General features: G+C 42.3%; 1 protein-coding gene across 8 annotated transcripts in view; it reads right to left on the reverse strand.

The window, feature by feature from the left end:
• MEIS2 (Meis homeobox 2) overlaps positions 1 to 23822 on the reverse strand; it is a 200770-nt gene extending 176948 nt beyond the window's left edge. For 3 of the 8 annotated variants that reach the window (XM_065872312.1, XM_065872316.1, XM_065872313.1), the window contains exons 1-7: positions 23731 to 23742; positions 22228 to 22460; positions 20569 to 20710; positions 19812 to 19862; positions 18766 to 18816; positions 17840 to 17989; positions 8101 to 8215 (exon numbers count right to left, since the gene is read on the reverse strand). In XM_065872312.1, the coding sequence (XP_065728384.1) occupies positions 8101 to 8215; positions 17840 to 17989; positions 18766 to 18816; positions 19812 to 19862; positions 20569 to 20710; positions 22228 to 22460; positions 23731 to 23742 (754 nt within the window). Of the gene's footprint in view, positions 1 to 8100; positions 8216 to 17839; positions 17990 to 18765; positions 18817 to 19811; positions 19863 to 20568; positions 20711 to 22227; positions 22461 to 23156; positions 23166 to 23730 lie in introns of those variants that run through there. The other 5 variants (XM_065872317.1, XM_065872315.1, XM_065872319.1 and 2 more) reach the window with 4 other exon arrangements.
• Between the last annotated feature and the right edge of the window lie 293 nt (positions 23823 to 24115).

A 24115-nucleotide genomic window follows, 5' to 3' on the forward strand; every position in this document is an offset into this window, starting at 1 on the left:
CCTACTACTGCTAGACAGCTGAGTAAGTAATCATTTCTGCCTTGAAAAAGCAGGGTGACAGACCAGGAACCAAATAATTACAATACCAAATGTGAAAGATGCTAAAATAGAGGCAGAAGGTGCCACTGGGGTGCAGAGAAGAGAACACTGGCTTATGCCACGGGCAAATCAGGAAGGCTTCCTGGAGGAGACGACACTAGAATTAGATTTTCCTCAGTAAGAATTCCCTAGACAGAAGGAGAGGGACACACTTCCTTTAGATCTCGCTCCATTATTTCCCTTTTCAAGACCTGGCTTTCCAGCAAGCCAAGGGACCTTATTGCTGTATAGAAGGGATATCAAAATGGTTTACTTTCATTTTTACGAGAAATTAGATTTCAGTGAAATCCCATAGTTGTTTTCTTGCTGATCGTTAGAAAGGGAGTGAATAGCTCACGACTACTGAGGGATAAATTTGGTAGATAAAAATGGTTTATATTATTGTCTGCTGTGACATCAAAATATTTTTAAAGGCCAAATTAAAAGCAAATGTCAAATAGGAAGATGAAGAAAAAGTTATTCTCCCACTACCCCACCACCCCCGTTCCTAAATTTAAAACAATAAGAATTTCAAGGAACTTTCTGAGGGTATAAATAAGAAAGACAGAGAAAAGGGAGAAAAATAACATGGCGTCATTATGGACTATTCTTCCGAAGTAAAGACAAGACAATGAAGGGAAAAAATAGAACACGTGTATTACAATGTATAGCACCATAAGGCTGTGTTTGATGCTCTGGAGGGCTTCAACAAGTACTGTTCAGCCAAAAATCAATTGAAAAATCAGCATGATAACAGAGCATGAGTTGCCCTATAATAGCCTTAAGACCCCCAAGGCTATGCAAGTCCCTTTCATCTGCCACACTGCACTGACTCCAGGGGATCCTCACTTCCCCTCCCTGAGTACTGTGCCCGGCTGTATTTCTAACCCACTGCCTTACCCTCCCTTAGAAAGGGGAGCTGACAGGTCTGAGGATGTTTTAAAGTGGTTCTAAAGAATTTTGTTCTTTCTGCTTTATTCTTTATCTTTTCTGGACATGTGCACTCAAATCCATCCTATAATATCCACAATTTCCACAATATTAAACGGTCAGGCATAATCTCTGATTAACCTAGTAATGGTCTCATGTTCTGAATGCCTTAACTAACCTACATGAAACTGCCCCTTAATAAAATCAGAGTTCAGGTTTATGCAAACGTGACATGTAACCAATTCACTGCATTGTTATAAAAATACATACAGAGTTCAATCCAAGATTTCATCTCAATATTTCTTCAATCACTTCCTCACAATGCCTGGGGTTTGTTCAATTTATATTTCTACTTGGCATTTGGTGCAAACCCCCAAAGATAAGATACATCTGTCCGCTAGTCACAGATCTTGGCATTTTTACCTTAACTCAATCGTGAAATGATTGGTTGAAAATTACCTTGCTTATCAGCAGGATTTCCTCATAATAAAACATTTTATTTCCAAACTTTTGAATGTGACATGAGATGTACCAACTCAGGAGTGACATATTAAAGCTTAAGGAGGACATATAAACACCCTGATCCGTGTAAGGGAAGGAAAAGCTAATTGGAAGTCAGCTTCCCTGTGATTATCAGCTTGTTTATGGGGAGGGAGGATGCCTCTGAATGGCACTGTAAATTCATCCCTGATTATGGCGTTCAAACCAGAGCTCATTTCCACAAGCTCCCAGAAAGCCCCCCACCCAATCCATTTTGTTTAGTTACAAAGGGTTGTGTACTGTTTTCAGAGAATGACAGTTTCTCATGCTCTGATTTTCTCCAGTTTCAAGAAAAATTAATCAGTTGCACAAGCCAGTTGTCAGATTTCACTTCCCTCATGGCAGAAAGCACACATATTCATTGTCTGTTATAAGAATAAATTTTAGTAATTTTTCCCCATGTCAATATGAATATTAGACTGACCCAATTAATATGAAATGCTTCTATGCTGCTGGAACAGACAGTGCTACAGAAAGAGCCATTTGCACAACCTGTTCATGATTATGGGCCATAAGGACACAAAGATGGCACACACATTTGTGGACCATCTGAATTCTTACACGGAAAGGGGAGGGGGAAGGGGAAACGGCATGACGTTAGCTTGACTGTCGTGGGTCATGTTTTTTAATCCAGAGTATTGGACATGTAACACAGCAACAAGAGCTGATCATTTTGTTTAATCACCTTTTGGATCTTTGCCAGATGGTCTCTATTGAGAGTGCTGCAAACAGAAAGAGATGAACTGCATCTAACACGCCACCAGAGCTTTCCCGTAAATGTCTGAGAACAGATTCCAACAAGAATTTAGTCTCAGAGCAGAAAGGGATACATTTAAAAACTATGTGCATTAACTATACTTTTCCCCATAGAATCCTCACTTGGCATGAATAATTTACCCACTCTTATGCTAATGGGATCATGAAAGTATCCCTCTGTCTTTAGTGCAGCTATTCTCAGCTTTCAGTAATTACCCCACCCAGTGAAAATAACATGGCTTCTGCATTGAACGCCGACTAGTACCTGACAATTAGAAAGATCATGGCTGACAGTGGACTGGTCCAGAACTGGACAGAGAACCCTTGTAGCCCAAGGAAGAGTACAGACACAAAGTGACACTGGTCATGGGGTGGGGGGTGGGGGGGTGAATAGGGATGAAAAGTGGAGGAAAAGGGGGAAAAATTTTTTCCATTGTCAACCTTTCCTTTCTCTGACTTGCTATCAAGATTTTACTTAAGCAAAAATATGTTCTTCTTTACATTACTAAGTGTAAAAGACATTCATGACAAGATTCATTTTAAAGGAAAAAAAGAGAACACACCTAAGGAAACGAACTAGAGTTATCTTTAAAGCACATCTGCATTAAGTATTTATCAGAATTTAAAAAAATCTAAATAGTGGAAAATCCTCTGCATTTTGACTTTTGGAGGGAAAAAAAAGATTACCAAACCAAAAAAAACAAAAAAGAAAACTCTTTCTCAACCTCTGTCCACAACTCCATGTTCGGTAGTTCACTGTGTAAAAATTATCAGGCTAAAACATCTGGGAAAGAAAGCTATGAAACAGCAGGGAACGTGGCTGGTTTATTGTTTATCTTTTGTTTATGAGGCAGTATTCAAGTTTAATTACTACTCTAAATTAAACTCTAACTGGCATCAGGAGACATCCCTTTACATGACTAAGTTAAAAAAAAATCTAGAAATCCCAACTCCGGGTTTTTCAAGTAAATTGATACATATAGGAAGAAATTACTCAAAATTAACAGCAATTATAGAAAGCTTTAAGTATTTATGGGCACCATTACATGCTCCTAGAGCATTTATTTATTAGAAGAGTTTAGTTTTATTTCTAACGGTTGGTATTCTAAAAAGTCCTAAGAAAATCAACAGAAATTATTTGCATGTTTGCTGATGATTAAAGGATAGTATTCTTTTTGACTTTATTTGGGGAGCCAAAAGAGAATGAAAATGCAACATAAATATTCTATAATGCAACAGCTTCTTCTGTGGCAATGTTCGATTCTCAGTTACATTCTCAGTGAATCTTCTGATACAATTAGGAGGACAGGAAGGAAAAGAAATGTCACCATATTTATCATAGCAGTAAGTGACCAGTTTTGGATGAACTTAGTTCTAGGAAAAATAAAAGTTAAAAGCAACTAGCAAAAGATTATGCCAGATGGCATCTGTCATATTGTATTTAGGGTTATTTTAAAGAGATTGCCGCCACTATGAAAACATTCCATTGACAGAGTTTTCCTAGACTGAATAAGAAATCCCAGTAGAACATATTCAGGACCCATGTAAGTGGGTTTGAGGTTTTTTTCCCCCTCCTCCTTTAAATATAGAACTGGAATATTTTGGTGGAGAAGATACTATTTCATGCATTATATAATAACTCAACAGTGTAATCCTATCTTAGACTCCTGCTTACCTATAAACACACTAAATCTACGGTGGGTATTTTTAGATTTCCACACCATGATTTCTGAAGAGCTGTGTAATAACTAAATATCTAGCTATGGAATTCTAGTCTCATTGCCTGGATGATAGAAAGAGACATCCACAGAGAAGTTTGGTAGGTGGCAGAGTTGAGGAGAACTATGCTGGCTTGTACAGCCCTGTGTCCTGAAAGATGAGAGACGTATAGATGCTCGAATGCTAATGGATTTAGGTTAAACTGGGTCTGGCAACAGTATGGTTAACGTGCGTGTGGTGTGCAGTGTGAGCTCAGCAGTTACTGGGCCAACTGTCTCGGTATTTCTGGGAATCCTGCCTATTCACAGTGCAGGGATTGTTCAATTGCTGCAAAATGTACAAAATGAATTTTACAAAAATGAATTGTAAGGAAGGCCCCATTACAACAATTTTACAGCAAAGATGTCAACATCAATTTTTCTTTCATGCCTAGCTAATGATTAAAACAGCATATTCCATTTGCCTAAGACAATTTATTTCATACTGGCACATCAAAATATTGAAATACAAAGTTATCTTTACTCTACCCTTTTTATTCACTGCTGCTGAACCCATACCATTGTTCAAACCCGGAAAAAATAAAACAAACTTGGCACGAAATACTTAAAACAAAGGCTCATCAATATCCTCCAATTTGTCAACATCTCAATTACAGCACTGGAAAAAATGTAAATTTCATGTGCTCTAAACACTGAGAGGTCTATTCTCTTGCCAATTCACATGCGTAACTCCCATCAGCGTTAATGGGAGTTACACAAACCCATCAATAATAATAATACTTTGTACATATATTGTGCCTTTCATCTAAGGCTCTCGAAGTGCTCTGTGAACAAGGGGGCTGCTTCCTAGTCTTTACTCTGGCAAAACCCACAATGAAATACAAAGCAGCTTTTGACTCATCAGGTACAGAATTAGGGACCTCAAGCCTTATTATCAAGCCCAATTTTACTGATGGGAAGCCAGACACAAAGAGGGCCAGTTACTTCCCCAGAGTCCCAGTCTGCACCCTAATTTTATCCCTGAAAAACCAGACTTTTTTCTTCATTTTCATGTGACTAACAAGATAAACTCCCTTCCTTTAGCTGCTTTTAGCCAAAGAAATCAGAGTGAATTAGTCTGGTTCCTATTTATGTAGTTTACTGCTAGGCATGTGCTGTGTGGAAAAGATAGTAAGGTCAGGTTTCACATTTTATCAAGTTTGTTTCTTAGAATATTTTTAAAATTTGATTTTTCCCCCTCCTTTTGGCTTGCTGCACAAACACGGAGAAGGAAAAGATGACCTTTCACCTGTGTAACTGTAGCTCTTTCCCTATCAAGTCATAAAATAATGAGATATTTTTAAGTTCCAAAGTAAAGATGTATATGACTCATTTTAGTAGAAATATTCCCCAAATTATAAAGCAACATAAATGCATATATTGTTTTACAGCATATGGCTATTAAAGTTTAATTTAAAATGTGTATGAAAACATTGTCTTTAGTACAATTCATCCCTATTTTTTCTGTTTATCATAATTTGTTTTGAAACTGAATCATTTTACAGTTTTCCATATGCCTGTTGTGCTAATAAATTCTGAATAAGCAAGAAAACTCTTTTCTAAACTAAAATGCTTGATTTCCAATGAAACACTTTAATATATTTAATACGAAGAACATAAATTTCCTTCGTAGGTTTTCCATTATACATCGACCCTAAGATTTAACCTAGGATAAGCATATGTGATTTCAGTCAATATCTCTGTTGACTTTGCCCTGAAGCAGATAATTAATCTTTCCCACAGAAAGCTACTCTGGACAATTTGGTGGGACAAAACACCTTGAAAACATATATAGAATACCCTTCAACATGTGTTTTGGAGTCACTGATGTGGTCAGCCAGGTAGGAAATTCTCCATGCCAAGAGAGTCTCCATTTTCTAGGAATCATAACTTTTTTTGGTCCCTCACACTTTAATACAGTAAAATGACTGACTTCCTCGTACTCAAAATACATAAGCTACCATGTCCATTCTTTAATCCCACGGAGATATGATTAAAGGAACAAAATCCTACAGATATCAAATCCTTCAACATGGCATCAGTGGGCGCAGCTACCCACAACACAGAGGTTTGTGTGTTATGGTTTTTACCCAATGTATTGGTCTCAGAGTTTTTCCTCTTTCCCGACCAAAAAAACAAAAGCAAAAATAATAAGCCAGCAAAACTAAGCAAAATGATAAAACTCTATGCCCTGGCCGTGGCCGCAGCTGTCCTGTGCTCCAAACCTCAGGGTCGTCCTTCTCTGCCTTCCCTTCTCTCTGGTCCTCTCCTGCTACCTCGCTGGCCATAACTCAACCAAGCCAACTGAACCAGTCAGTTTTAAATTTCAGTTGGGACCTTGGTGACCTGTTAATGAATCTACAGAGAGGAGAAAAACTCACAGTGTCGAGTTATGCCTGGTGTTGCTAGCTGACTTTGAGTCAGAAATGCTTGAAGCGTTAACGTAATTGCAAGAATGTGAAAAATGAAGCGCCAGGCTCCTGAGCAAAGTGAAAGGTCAAAGCGAGCCTCACACACAACAGTCTTTGGAAGATAGCCTCATTAGACCATTTAGTCTGCTTCTCCTTTCCCCTTCTCTCGTACCATGTTTAGGGTAATTTGCTTTTATTAATAAATACGTTCCCTCCTTTGTGGCACTGTAATTTGGGGTGGAGGGGAAGGGCGGAGTCTTAGAAAGCTTTTCAGATTTAACCACACCAAGAAGTCCTTCTCCACGACGTGGAAACACAGTGAAGCCACTGCGTTGCAGATCTACTGAATGTATATACATTTCATCTTCAGAATGCCTTATAGTTTAGTTTTCTTACATACTGTCTAAGTGGTCTAATAAAAACGGTATAGAAAGCCTAAACAGATACAGTTCACAAGTTCTTCCACAATTTACCATCTGATAGTATTCATTTCTGTGTTAGTTGCAACTTGTTAAACCTAGATTCTAAGTTGGACCCATTCATAAGTTAATGGCATCCTAGAAGGGACACTTTTCTAGACTCTTCTAGAATACTAGGAATCCAAAATCCATGGCCAGGAACTTGGAGGAGTAAAGACACTCGCCCTACATCAACCACCCTTTTCTAAATGGCATATATGACTACAGTTCAAGCTGTTAAAACTGTCCTCCAAAAAAAAAAAAAAAAAAAAAACTGTCCTCCACTTGGAAGACTGTCTAATGCTTAAATATTGTGGCCATAAACACAGTCATAATAGAGATGAAATAGACCTAGGAGATCAGACACCATCTAATGTAAAATATTAAAAAGTAAAATCTATACACTTTCCTGGCCCACATTCAATAATGCATCTTCTTTTAAATTACTATTTTAGCCACAGAAGAGTCATCCCTACCAATATATAATTGCTCTCTGTGTGATAGGTGAGTCTTAAATGGTAAAATTTATTCTAAATTACTCTAGGCTTCCTTGTCACCTGTAGTTGACGTCCCCCTTGCCTTCTGATTATTCTAATTTTTAGGATTTGTTGACAAAAGTCACCACGTCAGCTGAATGGAAATGGGGACAAATAATCCAAGAATTTCAAAATCCACCTTCCCAAAATACGATTCCATATAAAATTCACACAGTACTTTGGAGCTAAAAAGAACAGATTTTTGCATCATGTGTGCTTTAGAGGCAACATTGCCTGATTATAGAAAACCCTTATAGTTGATGTTACGAATAAAATATCCCATTTATAGTATAATTCAAACTACTGCATCATAGCAGCAAAGTAGGTCTGTCATTCTATTTACTTACACACGGAGTAAAGTGCAGATAACCAAATTTGTAAAAGAATTGGCAGAACTAATCGATTGTTATTGTAATGCCTGCTTAAAGATTAGACATCTCACTTTGGCCTTTTTTTTTTTTTGTAAGTAATGTAAGTGAAGGAAAGGAAATACTGTCTCCCTAAATAGCAGCTGATTACACTCCCTAACCTGCTGCTCTCCTGTTTGCAGGGAGGCAGATGTTCCAATATCATAAAATACTGAAGTTATTTTAGTCATGCCCACTTTGCACAGGGAGAATGCTTGACCTTTTACCTTGTTCACTGCTGTTGTCTCCACTCTGGGATGCATGGCCCCCACTGGAGGGCCCTGGGGTGCCTGCTGAGTGGGTGGAAGTTGCATCATCGTGGTCTCGCCAAGATGCAGGATTCTGATGTCAGGAGGCCAAGGAATTTTCCCACAGTTACCATTTCAGCCATAAATGAGGAATCAAGAGGAAAGGTGCAGAGAGAGACAAAAAATACGTACATATTAGTATTTGGGGAACTGGGCACATATAGATGCCATGTTACAGTATGTTGTCTTTTCAGAAATAGGTACCAAAAGAAAGAAAAGATGCTCTAAAATCATGATGAAGTGATGGTTACATCCGTGTACACATTTGCTAAAACCAACTGAAATAGATGCTTATAAACCAGATGCGTTTTATTATACAAATTATACCTCAATAAAGTGAATTTTTAAAGTTAGGAAAAGAAAACCTCCTTAAAAATCTAAAAGCCTGCTAACTTAATTAGGGCACACTCTTCCAAGAAATAGGTCCCAGTGCTCTTGGATACCAAATACTTCAGAACATTAACATCTACAAAACTCTATGACTCCCTTAAAAAATTCACAGACTGTAGAATGTATGGGACAGCCCTTCACATCAAATACACTGCCCTACTGACTCTCAAAATTATCGTCAACTTATTATACAGAGACAGAGACAATAATATTAATCACTGCATCGATACCTTCTGCTTTAATTTGCACAAACAACAATCAGAAAATGAAACAACTATGAACTGTAACCCATCTAATAAGATGGAAAGGACTTCCTTTTGAGCTGCATGGAAGGCTTAAAGTCACAGAGCAGTGCTTTTTCCTGGAAGAACTGCTTGTTTTAAGGGACACGTAAGGTAAGCCGAGAGTTATAGCTCACGCTACTTTGCTGAGTGTATTCTTCTCCTGTTCCTCCTCCCCTTTCCTGATCATTCCCAATACCCTGCTGTTGCTTAAAGGAAAACAGGAATTCTAATGTACAGGAAGGACTTTATCAGCACCACATGAAGGCAGGCAAGAGATGGAATTTCCTCTGGCAGAAATGGAGAGTAGGAACAGCACATGAAACAGACCAGCCTTAAGGACAGAGCTGTACACTTGTCACCTGTATGCAATGACTTTAACTGAGCACACAGAGCTACTAGCAAGCAAATTTGTTCTGGGGTGCGAGGCAGTACTTTAGGGGCAAAATAATCTGAAAAGCCCCATCAATCTCTCAAAGTACACTATTTCTTCTTACAAGAATTGGTGACTAAGGACTCAGATTCACATGCCTGTAGGCAACATGTTAACATCTTGACCATCTGAAAACAACTTTGCCGTGTTGTCATTATATATAGTTTATCCAGAAAAAAATCAGTCTATCATTTTTCTCAACTTCAACCCTATAATGTACAAATAGAACATAAAACTTCACCAAAATGAAATCAAGAAACCAAGGTGAGACAACATAGGGAGCGAGTCTCATTTGGAAGAAGAACAACAAAAACCATGTTTGCCTCTACAGACCTGCTACAAACCACTGTAAATTAATATTTAGCATTTTTGATAGATGGTGAAATGACCCAAAGCTCTAGAGATTAATGACACCTCTATCAAATAATGTTGCTGACACTGCTATCACGCAAGCCATTGATTCAGAGGGAAAACCTTAAGCAGAAATGTTGTGACTGTGAATATGGCACAGGTATAGATCTCTAAAGTAAAGATCCATTTTCGAAAGTAGATTAGGGAACAAAGTCGAGCAGAATAAAATGAAAACCAAGATTCTCTGCTGCCGGTATGAAGACAAAGTTGTGCCTGTGATGTCTCTTTTTATCTAAATTAGAAACCCCTCCAATAGTTTCAAGCTAAAAGCAAACAGAATACGGGGACTCTTCAAGATTTGCCATCCCTTCGCGTCAGCTGTTTGCCGATGGTAATCAGATAAAGAGCTAGAAGAAAAGAAAGAGAGAAAGAAAGAAGGAAAGAAAGAAAGGAAGGAAGGAAGGAAGGAAGAAACAAACAAACAAAGAATAGCATGGTGTGAGTTTAGTCCTGCAACAACACTGGCTAGAACCTTCTTTTAGAAAAGGCAACACAGTCACCTAAGCTAAACTTTTCAGTGCATACAGCAAGTGATGTAAATTTTATGCACTGCAGGCTTTTTATTAAGCTGGCTGCTATAAAAGCTCCTTACCCCTCATGAAAATTACACTAATTAACCACTAACACCTCAACTATGTTTTAAGGCAAATGTCATCTAATAGCTATTATATAATCGTTCAAATGAAGGTCCAGCGAGTTTTTCTGTTTGGGTGCTAGAATGATTTTAAGGGATCACTCAGAAGGACTTCCTGCAATGGAAAGCACTGGTCTGTCCCCATCAGTCAAACCTGTACTGAGTTTTAAAGTCAGGCCTCACTAGTTTATAATTCAGTTGATTTCCTTCCCTGGTTTTCTGGAGGAGGTGGTCTCTAAACCAAAGGGGTGAAAAATAGGCCACGTAAGCAAATATTACTTTTAGAGCAGCCGGTTCCTCCAAACGAGTTGGGTCTTGGGTTTTCAGCCCAGTCCTGAAATTTGCTCAAGTTCACTATCTAACCCACCATGCCCCCGTCTCTTCCGCCTTATCTCCCTCATATCCTCAAAGATGCTGTCCTACAAAAGTGTCACAAGATGTTTATTTCCATAGAGTGTCTCAAGGTTTATGATCTAGGTTGAGAGACTGACACAAGCTAGTACCAGGATATTCATCTAACTTGAAAGTAGGAAAAACAGCTGAATGCCTCTGAGGTTTCAAGTTGAAGAATTACCCCAAAGTTTTCTGTATTCAGCTACACCCTGGTGACTTGATCAAAGACACATATTGATAATCTGGCCAATAAAAAACTGCTACCTCCTCCATAAAAAAGCTTTAGAAGCAACATGGATAGATACAATATAGTCCTTTACCCATAACACTGGTTTGTTCTCAGACTGAAATATTTGTTTGTATCACAACTCCTTTCTTCTTCTCCCTCCCTAGATAGTTTCCAAGTTTACATCTTTCAAGAATAACTGCCTGGCTTTCTGCCAAATTATATGCAGAAGTTTAGTGAATCTTGAAACCAAAGTGGCATATGAAAGCATGTAAAACACATGACGTACGTAGAAAAATAAAGAGAAATGCTTTCTGTGGGCGCGTGTGTGGGTGAGTAGTCAGGTAGATGCCTTCCACAATATATGTCCTGTTCTTCAGCCAAAAGTATCATGAAGACATCCGAAGGCAAGAAGGAAACATGCTTCTATTCCCAGAGGCTTTAATAATTAGGAGTCAAATATGGTACTGTCCTTGCTCTTATGTAATTGCATTAAAGAGCGGTGTTAGCAGGAGGAAAGCAGTGAATACTGAGTGGAGCACAATAGAAGAAGATGGAAAATAGATACAAGAAGCTAGGTCTCCAGGGGCAGTATTTTCTATTTGCTGGGTTACAGACTCACAGCTGATAATGCAAGTTGTAATTAATATAAAAGCAGGAGACAAGATGGGGAGAGCTTGTAGTAGCGGGGCCACAGGAGATCACTCTGCTGCTCTCCTCTGTTTCTCATTTACACACAGCTTTCCCTAGAAAACACAATTCTGCCAGTGTTTTCTCCCTGGAAAGTTAACAAAAAATTGATTTAGCACCATCATTGAATTTTGCTAAATCTAGGAAAGAGCATAGAGAGGATAGGTGTCTCTGGGCATAGAAAGCAAATCCTCCACGTGCCTCTTTTGTTGAGGTTGCAGATATGGTGGAAATTATAACGTTTTACACCATTATGGTATTTCTCGGGGCGGGGGGGCCTGCCTATAGGACAATACTTAACAAGTCCCATTGAATTGGCGGGACCGTTGAAATGATTCCACACCGCTCATGGTTCTTTCCACTACAAAAAGGCAATGGAGTAAAATGTGTAAGCATTTCTAAATAAATACAAAACCGAATGGGAAAGTAAAATGTACTAAGCTTCTAGGAGTTAAAAAAGAAGCTATACTACACACAAGTTTACCTAAAATAATCTGAAACTCGTCTTAGACCCCAAATGAAAAGGTGATGCAATGGATGTGGTATAGGAGAAAGAGCCTTAAATTGGAATTAAGACTCAAGGGTGCCACCTCCAACTGTCATGTGACCTCAGGTGATGAGCTTCATTTCCCTGGGACTTGTTTCCTTTCTCTCTTTAAAATTAAGAAGTCAGACAAAATAATCCCTAAGGTCACGTCCACTTCTTATTTCTATTATTGAAAAATACTTAAAGCATTTGATTTTCTGGAACCTACACAACTAAAACACGATACATAACACCAAGCCAAAAAAAACCTACGAACTTGGAAAATACTGTAAAGTAATTCAGAATATGTACTTGTAGGTAGAAAGTAAGAATAAACATATATAAACATATTTTAATCAGCAAACGGAGCATGCAAAACTAGTTTGACTTGAGATAGTCACACAATAAAGGCAAAATATGCTTGTATCAGTACACATAATTCATGTAACTTACAGGTTTCCTGACTTTAAGATGTTTTACTCCTAATTAACATTGTGCAAAAATTATTTTTAAAAAGAAGAGGAAGACTCCTATCATGAGGTAGTCAAGCCTACAAAAGTTAAAAACGTTAGTTGTACAGTTTGAAAAAAATGGTGGAATTTCAACTTTGTTATTCTAAAGTTGACATAAGAACTCAGAACTGTGTGTGCTTTCAGAACACGGACTCACTCTTTAAAAATGTAAATAGAGCCGGGGTCTTTCCCTCATCTCCCCGCTTCCACCCTCTATTAGGCTTTGGGAATTAATATGTGGGCAACTCTCACGGAAGTGGCAGGTACTCTTTGCAAATGATTCCTCCTCCATCTAATGGAGCAACTTTTAGAGAAGACAGAAATTTATTGTTGGTGTGTTATCACGTTATAAAATGTCTCCTATAATTTTGAATTGTGTTGGGATACTGTATAGGACGTTTAGCCTGAAAAAAAAATGGGAAAATGAATTTTTAATATATCAAAGTTTTAATCTGATAGTGAATGTCTGTGGTTGTCAACTGCACCTTTGTTTAATTTCATCTCATCACAGTTTCTCTGAAAGCAGACTCCAACTCTACAACCTACATGATTTCAATAACACAATTATTCTCGATGGGAAATTGACAGAAAAGCCATCAACCACCAAAAACTACACAACAGTGACAGAGAGCCCATGCCCCCAGCCAGGTCTCCTTGAGTTGGTAGACAGAACTCAGAGGTAGAACTTTCCCGGAACAGGTCCCCCGAGACCTTGGATAACACACCGTGAGGTCTGATCTTACACTAGAACGTAAGAAACTATCTGATAAAATAAATCATTCATATTATTAATGTTAGCCAAATCCCAATATTACCCCTTGGTATTCTATAGACCAATCACTTAAACCTATCTGTCTCCTCACTGCCCACTCCCGGCTGATTTTTCAGACACTTGCCTGAATTTTGTCAGAAGCAAGGTTCTAGGGATTCTTCCCTTTGACTTAACCCACCCATTTTTTAAAACTGTACAGACAAATAAATTTGACATATTCAGAGATGCAAAAGAAAACAAGAGAATATTTTCATTTAAAATACAGCTTTCAACGTAGAAATTAAAATAATTTTTCTTTTATTAGTCAGGTTATCAGAGCCACTCAATTTTCAGGCACCTGCCATTAACTGTTAGTAGATACAGTTGTATTTTCTTCCCTATACTTAATTCATCCAAAATAAATAAATAAATGAAATGTAGTTCCTCATGCACATTAATTAGGAATAACAATATTACCGTATGCACTTCAGGTGAATGGAGCTTAGGTCAGAGAATGTATTTGAAAAACAAATATAGTTCATTTATCTAAACATGATCTAAAGATATGTAATATCTTTATATGTACAAAGATATTACAGTGCAGACAAATAAAATACATCATTTGTCTGCACTAGAGCTAAAGACCCGATCTAAAATTACGTAAAGTAGAAAATGTGGACATCACCTATTATTCAGAAACAGTACAGACTAGGAAAAGCATACTCATGCCACAGCAGTTTTCAAGTTGAAACTTTTTCAAGAATTGGTTACTTGACATGTTTATTTTAAACATAATAAATTTGAACGTCTGGGAAACTTAACATGAACTGCAGCTGGAAAGTAGAGTTCTACTTCCTTTCACCATCATATTTTTTCTCCCTAATATCCCAAAGAATACTGTAATAGCTGTTTCCTACCTATAAAAATTACTCTCATGTTATAGTAAGGGCATAAGATAAAAGACTTTATAATATTAAAGATATTAGCAAGCATTCACTATGTATCTACTAAACATGACAAAATAGTAGCCAATGTTGCAAGTTTTATTTTCTATTTAATTCCAAACGTCCTTTTATCAGTATGCCCATCACGTAGGTGTCAATAAGAAATGAACAAATTCAGTATCTTCACTGAATTTAACGTATGGAAGGTAAGACATTAGCACTGTCTTCTTTTAATGCATCTACGTTACATCAAATTATTTATATAAAATTATGGAATGTGAAATCAGCAAGACAACAGCCTCATTTAATAAGCAATAGTATGTAAAACTCATTCTTGAAAGTCAGCCAAAAATACTTGCTTTCCAGATATTTATATCAATTACTTTTACATATTTCTATTTTTAAAAATTTTAATAAAAAAATCAAAAGCTCTCTTGGTACCTAATAGTTTGCTTCTGACGCTTCTCTCTCTGCTTTCCACTACGCAGAATCACACACTTGTTCTTTCTTTTCTCTCTTTCACTCTCTCTCTCCCTGCCCGCTCCTTCCTTAAACACACACACACACACACACACACACACACACACACACAAAGTAGCTTGATATCACTTAATAAGGATAGAGGTGTATGTGTTTTGGGGGTGTCAAACAGCTGTCAGAAACTGTCACCTCCAGAAGAGAAACCTTGGCACACAACAAATTAAACTACACTTCTTTTTTAGCTGTCATTATTCATAGCCAATAAATTGAAATGCTCTCAGCATTTCATGTGCAAATAAAACCACGAGGAAGCCAGTAGATCAGAATAGTGGGCCAACAGATAAAACAGAGAAAACAACACGCTGTCTTGGTCCTTCTGAAGTGGCTCATCATCACCCCTGCACTAGCGTGCACCAAATGAGATCCAGCCTGGGGCAATGTATTAAATATGCATATCAAAGCAAATGAAAAAGTAAACCTGGAGATTCAAATTGGATATACATTTACATGCTGAAAATGTCCCACTCTACCACTTTTCAGGTAGTGGGTCTGAGGTATTTTCACTTTTTTTGTGGCTGGGGGGTTGAAGGAGGAGGGCAAGCTTGCAGGAGAGGCTGAAGCATAAGAGGATTCACTTTGTAGGGGCAGGCTTGGGAATGAATACATTCCATATACCTATGGTACAGAAATATCAAAAATGGTAAAAACTCTCCAAGATTTCCTCTCACCTCCTGCAAAAAATTCAAGTCCATGGCAAACTTCGCCCTTTCCCACTCGGTTTGCTGGTGGAACAAATTATTGCTTCCTTTCAAAACAAATAGCAGGGGGCTAAAGTAAAAATGTTATAGTTCAGACTCTAGGAAATAAAAGGTTTTAAATTATGATGCCCAATGAGGTGGCAAGACCTCATGGGTTCAGAATAAATCAGTTGTCATATATACTTGATTGGGGGCTTCAAAGAGAAGCAACAAATGTTCCAGGTGATTCTTTTATTCAAAGATGATGATTGTTATATTATTAAAGCACTCTCTTCCTAGGTACAACTTCTTTCTTGAGTGTAACTTAATATTACAATAGCTCCATAAATTGGCATTGTCTATCAGCCAATACTATAGACAGCCTAGTTTACCTTATCTCTTCTACGTAAACATCAGCAGGCTCTAGTTCATACATCCACTTGAAAAAACAATTGCCAAGAAACTGTTTTAGAAAACCAAGTAGTCAAGACCCCTAGAAATGGCACAAGAAAAGCTTTTGGCTGCAGACAACTGTGAACTTCTCATCCTACAAAACCATGTAACTAGATTTCTTCCCATTCCCCCCAACAGTGCAAAATGCATATGAATATAGAAACAGGAAGCAGTGAAAATAAACAAGTAAATGACAACAACAACAAATACTTTGAACAGAGTGTCATGCCTTGCAGACCACAACCACACATCATATAGCCACATATCAGCAAATAAACTTTCCATAGCTGCTTGTCGCACCCGTTTGATTTCAGAGAACACACTCAATATACAAAAGAGCTCCCCAACGTTTCCTCTGTCATGACGGGAAAAGACAAGAGGAAAGGTAGGCATGGGAGCTTTCAACGTCACAGTATTTATTCTGTCTCAGAACTGGACTTCAGGACTGAGGTTTTCTTTTCTTCTTTCTTTCTTTCTTTTCTCCTTCCTTTCTTTCTTTCTAACTTTTGTCCTTAGGCTGTATGGTTTTCCATACAGCACAAAGGCTAATAATTAAAATCTGTGACTGTACATTTTCAAAACCTTTGGAGAAGGCGGGGGAGAAACTTATTCTCAAGGCATCTCAACTCTTTCCTCTTAATACCCAGGACTGGGGGGTGATAGTGGTGATACAAACTGCCTTCAAGCCTCGATGCCCATTTAACTTCACGGAGTGTTAAATTAATATTTCAGGCACCAAGTTAGTAGACTATAGCCTATATCATTTAGGTTGTGAGTTCAATCGACTATAATCTATAGACACTGCCTCCCCCACCCCCAGGCTTGGGTTCCTATAAATAAACTGCTGTTCACACCCACTCTTTAACCTCGCCACTCCTGCCTTTCCTACCAGCTGCAATCTTTCTTCTCTTTGCTTCTTTTTCAAATTTTCAGTCTCACTACATATGCTTTTTTTTTTTTGCATCAGACTCACTAGATCGGTTCCAAAATAGGATTAAAAACAGAGAGAATAGAAAGAAATCTCCGTTCCTGGCCTGACACACACAGTCCCTCCTTACTCTACTCTCCATCCTCATTCACCAACTGTTTGTGTTAAAATTCAACCACTAACCTATGGTTACTCAATCAGAATTCCCTTCAGCTTTCTATAATACATTGTTAATATTTGTTTTATCAAGGTTACTGCCTTTTATTATGAAGATGCCTCACGCACTTGGCAATAAGTCCACATACTGACAGTAAGTTTCTATACGGCAAAAGCTCAGAAAACTATAACGTGTTCACTCCTTTTATTTCGAATGCAATGCAAGATTGCCAGTAATTCTCAGAATTGTCATCTCTGCAAGAGACTGAGAAATCAGCCTTCGCTCCCCAATTCTCTTTTCCTTCAGTCCTCTCTCTCCCCCATCCTGTCCAGCTAGCTTTCTTGCCTCTTTCTCCCTGCTGCAATGATTACAGAGTTGAGAAAGCAGAAAAGGCAGTGGTCACCATATCAAACAGACGATTTGCTGACACTCAAGTCACCAAATCCAGGAAACTTTACACATTAAGAGCACAAATCACTCTATCGACTCCCTGGTTTTTTAGCTTCTCAACATAAATAAGGAGGGGGTCCAAGAAAGGGGAAATGGAGATGAAAGGTATGGCAGAAGTAGTGAGAAAGGGAGAAAAAGACCCCCAGAGAGACCAGATTATTTAAAAAGAAAACTCAGTCAGTGGAGCTAGAGGTTACAACAAATTTTTCAAAAATGCTTTGCCCAGTGGTCTTAAAAGAATGCCAAAGGCTCACAGACTTACATGGTCAGCGAGATTTGTGGAGGAGCCTGAAAGTTCTTCGTGATCTGACTTGGAGCTGCCATCTCTTTCATCAATGACGAGGTCTATGGGCATTTTCCCCTTCAAACAGCTAATGTACCGGTGGCAGAAGTTATCACACAGTTCGTGGACCTAGAAGGAGGGTTAAGGTGGAGGGTTCAGCTTGTATTGTTGTTGTTGTTGTCATGGTTTTGTTTCATTTTTAAAGGGAAAAAATATCAGGTTGCAAGGTTACCTTTGGAAAGAGCAACAGTGCTATGTCTTCCAAACTAACTCTAATTAATGGGTGTAATAGTTGAAGGCGAGGAAACAATAGAGCAATTGTTGTAGCAGATATTATTCTCCAGAGACTTCCCTGAGCAACAAGTTACAATGAAGGGAGCAGAAACAGGACTGGAAATAACTGGGTTCAGACTGGGAAAATCCGATTTGATGATAACATCAAAACATTAGAACGCTGGAACTGGTAACAACATTAGCATTTGCGATTCAATAAGCTAGGAATTTTGTATGTTTCCAGGGGAAAGTGATTGAGCTGCAGAGCAATGTAAAGACAACCCAGCGAGGATGATTCCCTCTGCCAGCACCTAATGCACGCTCTGAGCCTAATAGAGACGCAAGCAGGCTGAATGTCCAGTAACACAAATGGTTTGCTGCATTTCAAAATAATCCTGAACGCCTGGGGAAAAGGGGGGAGGTGGCTACTTTAAAAGACAGGGCTGTCCTAATTCACCCATCCTCTGAGGCCCTGGGTCGAGAAGCAATGTGAAGGAAGTACATGGTAACAAGTTGCTCAGAATCTCTCCAGGTTCTCAATCCCTCAGCCTGGAGGTTTCTTAAAAACATCCCAACTCAACCAGGAGAGGGAAGTGACCAAATCAAAGTGGGGAGTGTCATTTCCTGCTTACCTTTTCTAACTCCAAAAGATGAAACCTTAGTACTTGTATTGCTTGTATCATCTGTAAGAAAAGTTTAGAGTGTGGAGTTAAAGCTCTGTGACGCCTGTGACTCGGAGGTTTCTAGTGGGGGATGGTGAGGGAATGGGGCTGGGAGAAGACCCAGGCAAGTGGCCAGGCAAAGCCCACACATCAAGAAATCGTCAGAAAAACCAAGTGATTACTGATCATCTCTGCCTCATTGGCTACGGGGTAGGAATCTGACTCAACCTATGCCGAAGCATTTAATATCTTTACCCCTCACGTATACTGAGCTATTTACAAGCACTGCTTTCCTAGGGATAGGCCTTCTTTCTCCGCCTCAGTCCTCTTTAACGTCGCCTCTCTCGACCTCAGGCCAAAATAAAAAAAAAAGAAGAAGAAGAAGAAAGAAAGGAAGGAAGGAAGGAAGAAAAAAGTCGCTTCTTTGGAGTGAGAAAGCTTTTTAGAACAGCACACCCTGCGAAATCCGTCCTTACTGAAGAAGGAAATACTCTAGAAGAATGGTGAGGCAGGGCCTTTGAAAGCGGATTTAAGTACTTTTAATATTGAAATCGTGCAAATTAGCAAAAGAATCGCACCTAAAAGTGGCCTGCGCTGGCCTGCCCCTCACCCCCACGCCCACCTCCGCGGCCCGCCCTCCGCCGCGCCGGCGGTGACTTCCTTCGGGTTAGCTGCCCGGGGCTCGGCCGCCTGCCCCGGCAAACAGAGGAAATCACTCACTTCTCGCCGCCTCACTCCCGGGGCCGAGACCTGGGGCGCATCCCCTGCTCTCGCTCTCGCTCTCGGCGCCGCGTCCCCGCTCGCTGCCTCCCTGGGCTCTGCTCGCCCTGACGTCCAACCCGCCCCTCACTCCCAGCTCCCCGGCAGGGGCTCTAAGCTCTTCCCTTCCTCCCCGTAGCTCTGGAGCTTCAAAAGAGGGCTCTGCTCGAACTCCCCGGAGCTCCGGGGAAAAGTGTGTGCTTCTGGTCAAGGAAAGGGGCCCAGGCTGGGGAAAGGCAAGAAACAGTGAGCCTTACCAAATTGTCCAGCTCTGGATTTGAGGAAAAAAGTGGCTTTTCGGCGCGAACCTATAGGAAGCAGGGAAAAGTCAGCATGAATTACCACTCCATTTAAAAGAAGAGAAACCCTGTCACCGACTAAACCGTGGTGTGTGAGTGGGGATGGTGGAGGGGCAGTGGCGGAGACGAGGAGAGGGGCTTTGGTAAAATACATGAAACAAACTAGTGCCTTCAGTCAATGGGGTCGGTTGAAAAAGAATCAGGGCCTCCTAGTTCTGGCCCCATATAGGGGTACCTGGAACCTCTGAGCTGTAGCCGAGAACTCAGGGCCGTTCTCTGGGTCCAAGTACCCCCTTATCCTGCCATCCGCGGGGCTATGGTTCGCAGCCTCCCTCACCTCCGCGCCGGCGCCGACAGCCCCGAAAGGCGCCCAGCTTCCTTCCCTCCCGGGCACTCTCGGGGCCCTCAAAGCCCCTATCCCCAATTCTTGTTCAAGTAGCTGCAGGCGGGGGAAAAGGCCAAGCCCCAGATTAGGAGCAGGTCAACTTTAATTCGAGGGTCGAGCCCCTGTATTCCTGGCTGGGGGGAAAAACAAACACCCATATTTATCTCTTCTTCCAATTTGCCTCCAGGCTCAAGGATGGGGAGCGAGGACTGGGGCCGGAGGAACAGATCGGGTGTCCCTGCCTCTTCCTTCTCTTTCAAGTAAAGCTCTGAGGAAAGGGGAGGGGGAGTGAGGGGCTGCAGGAGGGTGAGTGGGTCAGGAAGGTTGGACCTGCTTGGCGAAGACCGCGATGTCCTCGTTGAAGGAGTCGGAAGAACAGACGTCTCCGCCGGCCACTCCGGGTTCCCGGGGAGTGCAGGTCGCCAGCTCGCACTTCTCAAAGACCAGAGCTAACAGAGGAAACAACGGGTGCCTAACGGGCAGCGCCACGCAGAGACACACACACGGAGACGGGGTGCAGAGGGGAAGGAGCAAGAACTGTAATCAACAAGTTTGGAGGGTTCGGATTCCTTCCTTTCTACCACAGGCACGCATCATACTTTACAACCCTTCCTCAGCCAGCCGAGCCTGGGCCAGAAACAGAAAGGAAAAACGGCCTGGCCCTTTCCCTCAGCTCAGGACTCCCTCAGATCTGGTAGGAGAAGCCCCTGGCCAGTTAGCCCGCCAAGTAAAAAGAGCCTCGGTTCGAACGTAATGAAACAGCTAATAGGCTCAGGCAGTCCGGAGCCCGGTGTTGATCCAGACCCACTCCCCGCACGACAGAGGCCGCCCAACCAAACCCTGAGACCCAGCCCTGACCTCCCAAGAGAGGAACACGCCGTGAAATCCAAAATTGCTTTAACTCCACGTTTTAATGGGCATTTCAGAGGAGGCCCAAGGCTCACCTACACACACCCCCGAAGTGATATTTTCCTCAGTCTAACATCTCCACCCCCTTGCCTTATAAACTTGTTTGCTCCACTTCTAGTAAAGCCCGGGTGAGGGGACCAAAATAATAGGAATGGTACACGCCGAGAGCTTCCTTTCAAAGACCACATTTCTCCAGCTGGCGAAAATAAATAAATCGAGTGTTAAAACTCGGAAGTGTGCGTGTGCGCCTGTCCTTTGTGTTCCTCTGGGCGGTTTAGCTACACCTCGGGATGCTTGTGGCCTCCGGCTTCAGGCGCAGTTGCTGTTTACCGACACCGTCCCCTCCCCTCGGCATCCCGCAGCCTTCCCCACCTACCCTCAGCTGGGAGGGCCCGAGTGGTACACGTTGGGGCCGTGCACCCCCATCCCTCCCCGAGTTCTCTCAGAATTTAAAATAATTTCCAGCCATCTCTCTTACTCCCCCCAGGAGCTGCTCTGTGCAAGCAGCAGCCCCTTCCACCCCGCTGCACTTCAAGGTCTGCCCCCTTTATTTACAGAGAATTAAGAAGAGGGTGATTAGGACTTCCTGGCCGACAGAAGCAGCCCTGATCTCAGCTCCAACTGCATTTAGTGACTCCCAGACTCTCGGTAGGAAACAGAAAAGGAAAAAAAAGTTGCTTCTCATCGGCAGGAAACTTTCTCCTTCGTCGGGGCCTCTGTTAGGGGGCCTGGAAGGACCAACTCTGCGTCCTTTGGCCAGGAATCCCGTCCTTGGGGAGAAGGCCCTGGCCAGATTCTGAGGAATCAGTCACTCCCGGCTCTGGGGTACGGAGTGACGGGGCCGTGGCAGTGGAGGAAGCCAAATCTTCCCCAGGACTTACACGCAAGGGGCAGAAGAGCAGGCCCCCTTCCCTGTCCTTTCCTAAGGCCAGCGGTTTCCGCCCCCCTACCCTATGGAGAAATAACTCCCCACTTGGTCGTCCACCCCCTCATCCCCCCCACCACACAGAGACACACACACACACTCGCACTCGCACTCACACAGTACGCTGGGTCAGGAGGGGGTGGAGGTTGGTTTACCCATAGATCGCGTCCTTGTCCCGCTTCAAGGCGTCGTTGACAGCGGATCCCATGCTGGCCGGCATGACATTGGGGTGCGGGGCGTGCGCGCCGTAGTGCTGCGTGGCGTGGAGCGGCGGCCCGTGGTTCAGGTGGTGAACCGGTGGGATCGGCCGTGGCGCGTGAGGGTCTCCGTACATGGAAGCAGGCACCCCTACTCCGTCCATCCCGCCGTAATGGGGCAGCTCATCGTACTGTCAGAACCCGGCAAAGGGGCGGGGGGCGCAGGAGGTGAGAGAGAGCGAGGAGAGCCGAGGGAGGGTAGGAAAAGAAGCAGGGAGAAGAGAGAGAGGAGAGAAGTGGGGAAGGAATAGAGGCGAGAGAGAGGGAGAAGGCCAAGGGAAGAAGAGAGAGGAGGAGGAGGGGGCGGCGGGGAGAGGGGGGGAGGCAGGAGAGAAAGAGGGAGGAAAATACAAATAAAAACAAAGTCAGAAAGGAGAAAAGTACCGAGCACGAGTTGAACACACAGAAACCAAACCAGCCGAAACAACGGAGTTGAAAGTTGGGGAGGGGGGTGTTTTTAAATTTAAAAGATGGAAAAGTATGAACCGAGAGCAGCGTTAGAGTAGGGAGAGGGGGCGGTGAGGCCGGGGATTGAGGGGGCGCCGGGAGGTCCCGCTCGGGCGGGAGGCAGCAGAACCGTAGCAAGCCAACCGAGGGAGAAGTGGAGTTAGTGTGAGGAGGAAGCCCCGGATCCCACCCCTAACCCCCCTTCGCCTCCTCCAGAGGATCCAATAAATCAAAAGGCGAAATGAAACAAAATAAAGAGAAGAAAAACGCTAATAATCAGGACGAGAACGCCGAGGACTAGGGAAGGCTGGGGCCAGTGCCTCCCCGGGGGCAGGGAGCAGAGGGTGGGGGTGGGGTGGGGGGAATAATGTGAAAGTTACCAGAAACATTATTTAGCAGCGGATTCCCTGCGTCCTTGTCAATTTCAGAGACAAAACAAGCAGCCCAGGCTAGTCTAGGCGGCGGCGCAGCGGCTGCGGCAGCGCGGCCCCAGCGGCGGCCCCGGCGGCGGCGGCGGCTCCTACGCAGCCGGTGCCCGCCCCGAGCCGCGGGAGCAGCGGCAGCAGCGGCGCAGCAGCGGCAGCGGCGGCAGCAGGAGAACCGGGGGAATCGCGCTGCTGGGGTAAAAGCTGGAGCGAGGCGAAAGCGTGTAACAATTGCACTCGCGCACACACACACACACCACTCACACGCACTCGCCGCCCGCCCGCTCGCACAGCGTTGAAACACGCGCGCCCAGACACGCACACACGCACGCACACACACTCGCACACACGCAGAGGCACGGGGGGGAAAAGAAGCCGATGAATAATTTTGCTGCTATTTTTTTAAATACTGGCCGCCATCATCAAGCAGCGAGCAGCAGCAGCAGCGTTGAAGGGAGAGGAGGCATCGGGACAGGCCCCTCTTAGGAGAGGATTTATATCTAGGTAAGTGTTGGAGATTTAAACCTACCCTTTGCGCCATCAGTCTGCGCTCCAATAAACTCCTGGATGTGTCGTATATTTAATATCCCAGTCCGGATAAGAAAGTGATCTAGGCTGAAGATTCCTTTTTTTTTTTTTTTCCAAACCAAGGAGACTTCTCCCAGTTTTCCAATATGTTATTTTTAGGGGGGGGGGGAAAGCCCAGGCAAGACAACGAAGAGTTTTTTTTTTTCCTGTGATATTTCTTCTTTTTCTCTTTTTTCCTCTTCTTCCTCCTCCTCCTGATCTTCCTCCTCCTCCTCCACCTCCTCCTCCTCCCCCCTCCCCTCCTCCTCCTCTTCGGTCCTCCTTTCCCCCTCTTTCTCTTCTCTTCCCCTCAGTTGGAAAAAAAAAAAAAAAGAAAAGAAAAAGAA

The sequence above is a fragment of the Phocoena phocoena genome, chromosome 2 (genome assembly GCF_963924675.1).
Source record: "Phocoena phocoena chromosome 2, mPhoPho1.1, whole genome shotgun sequence".
Lineage (NCBI taxonomy): Eukaryota > Metazoa > Chordata > Mammalia > Artiodactyla > Phocoenidae > Phocoena > Phocoena phocoena.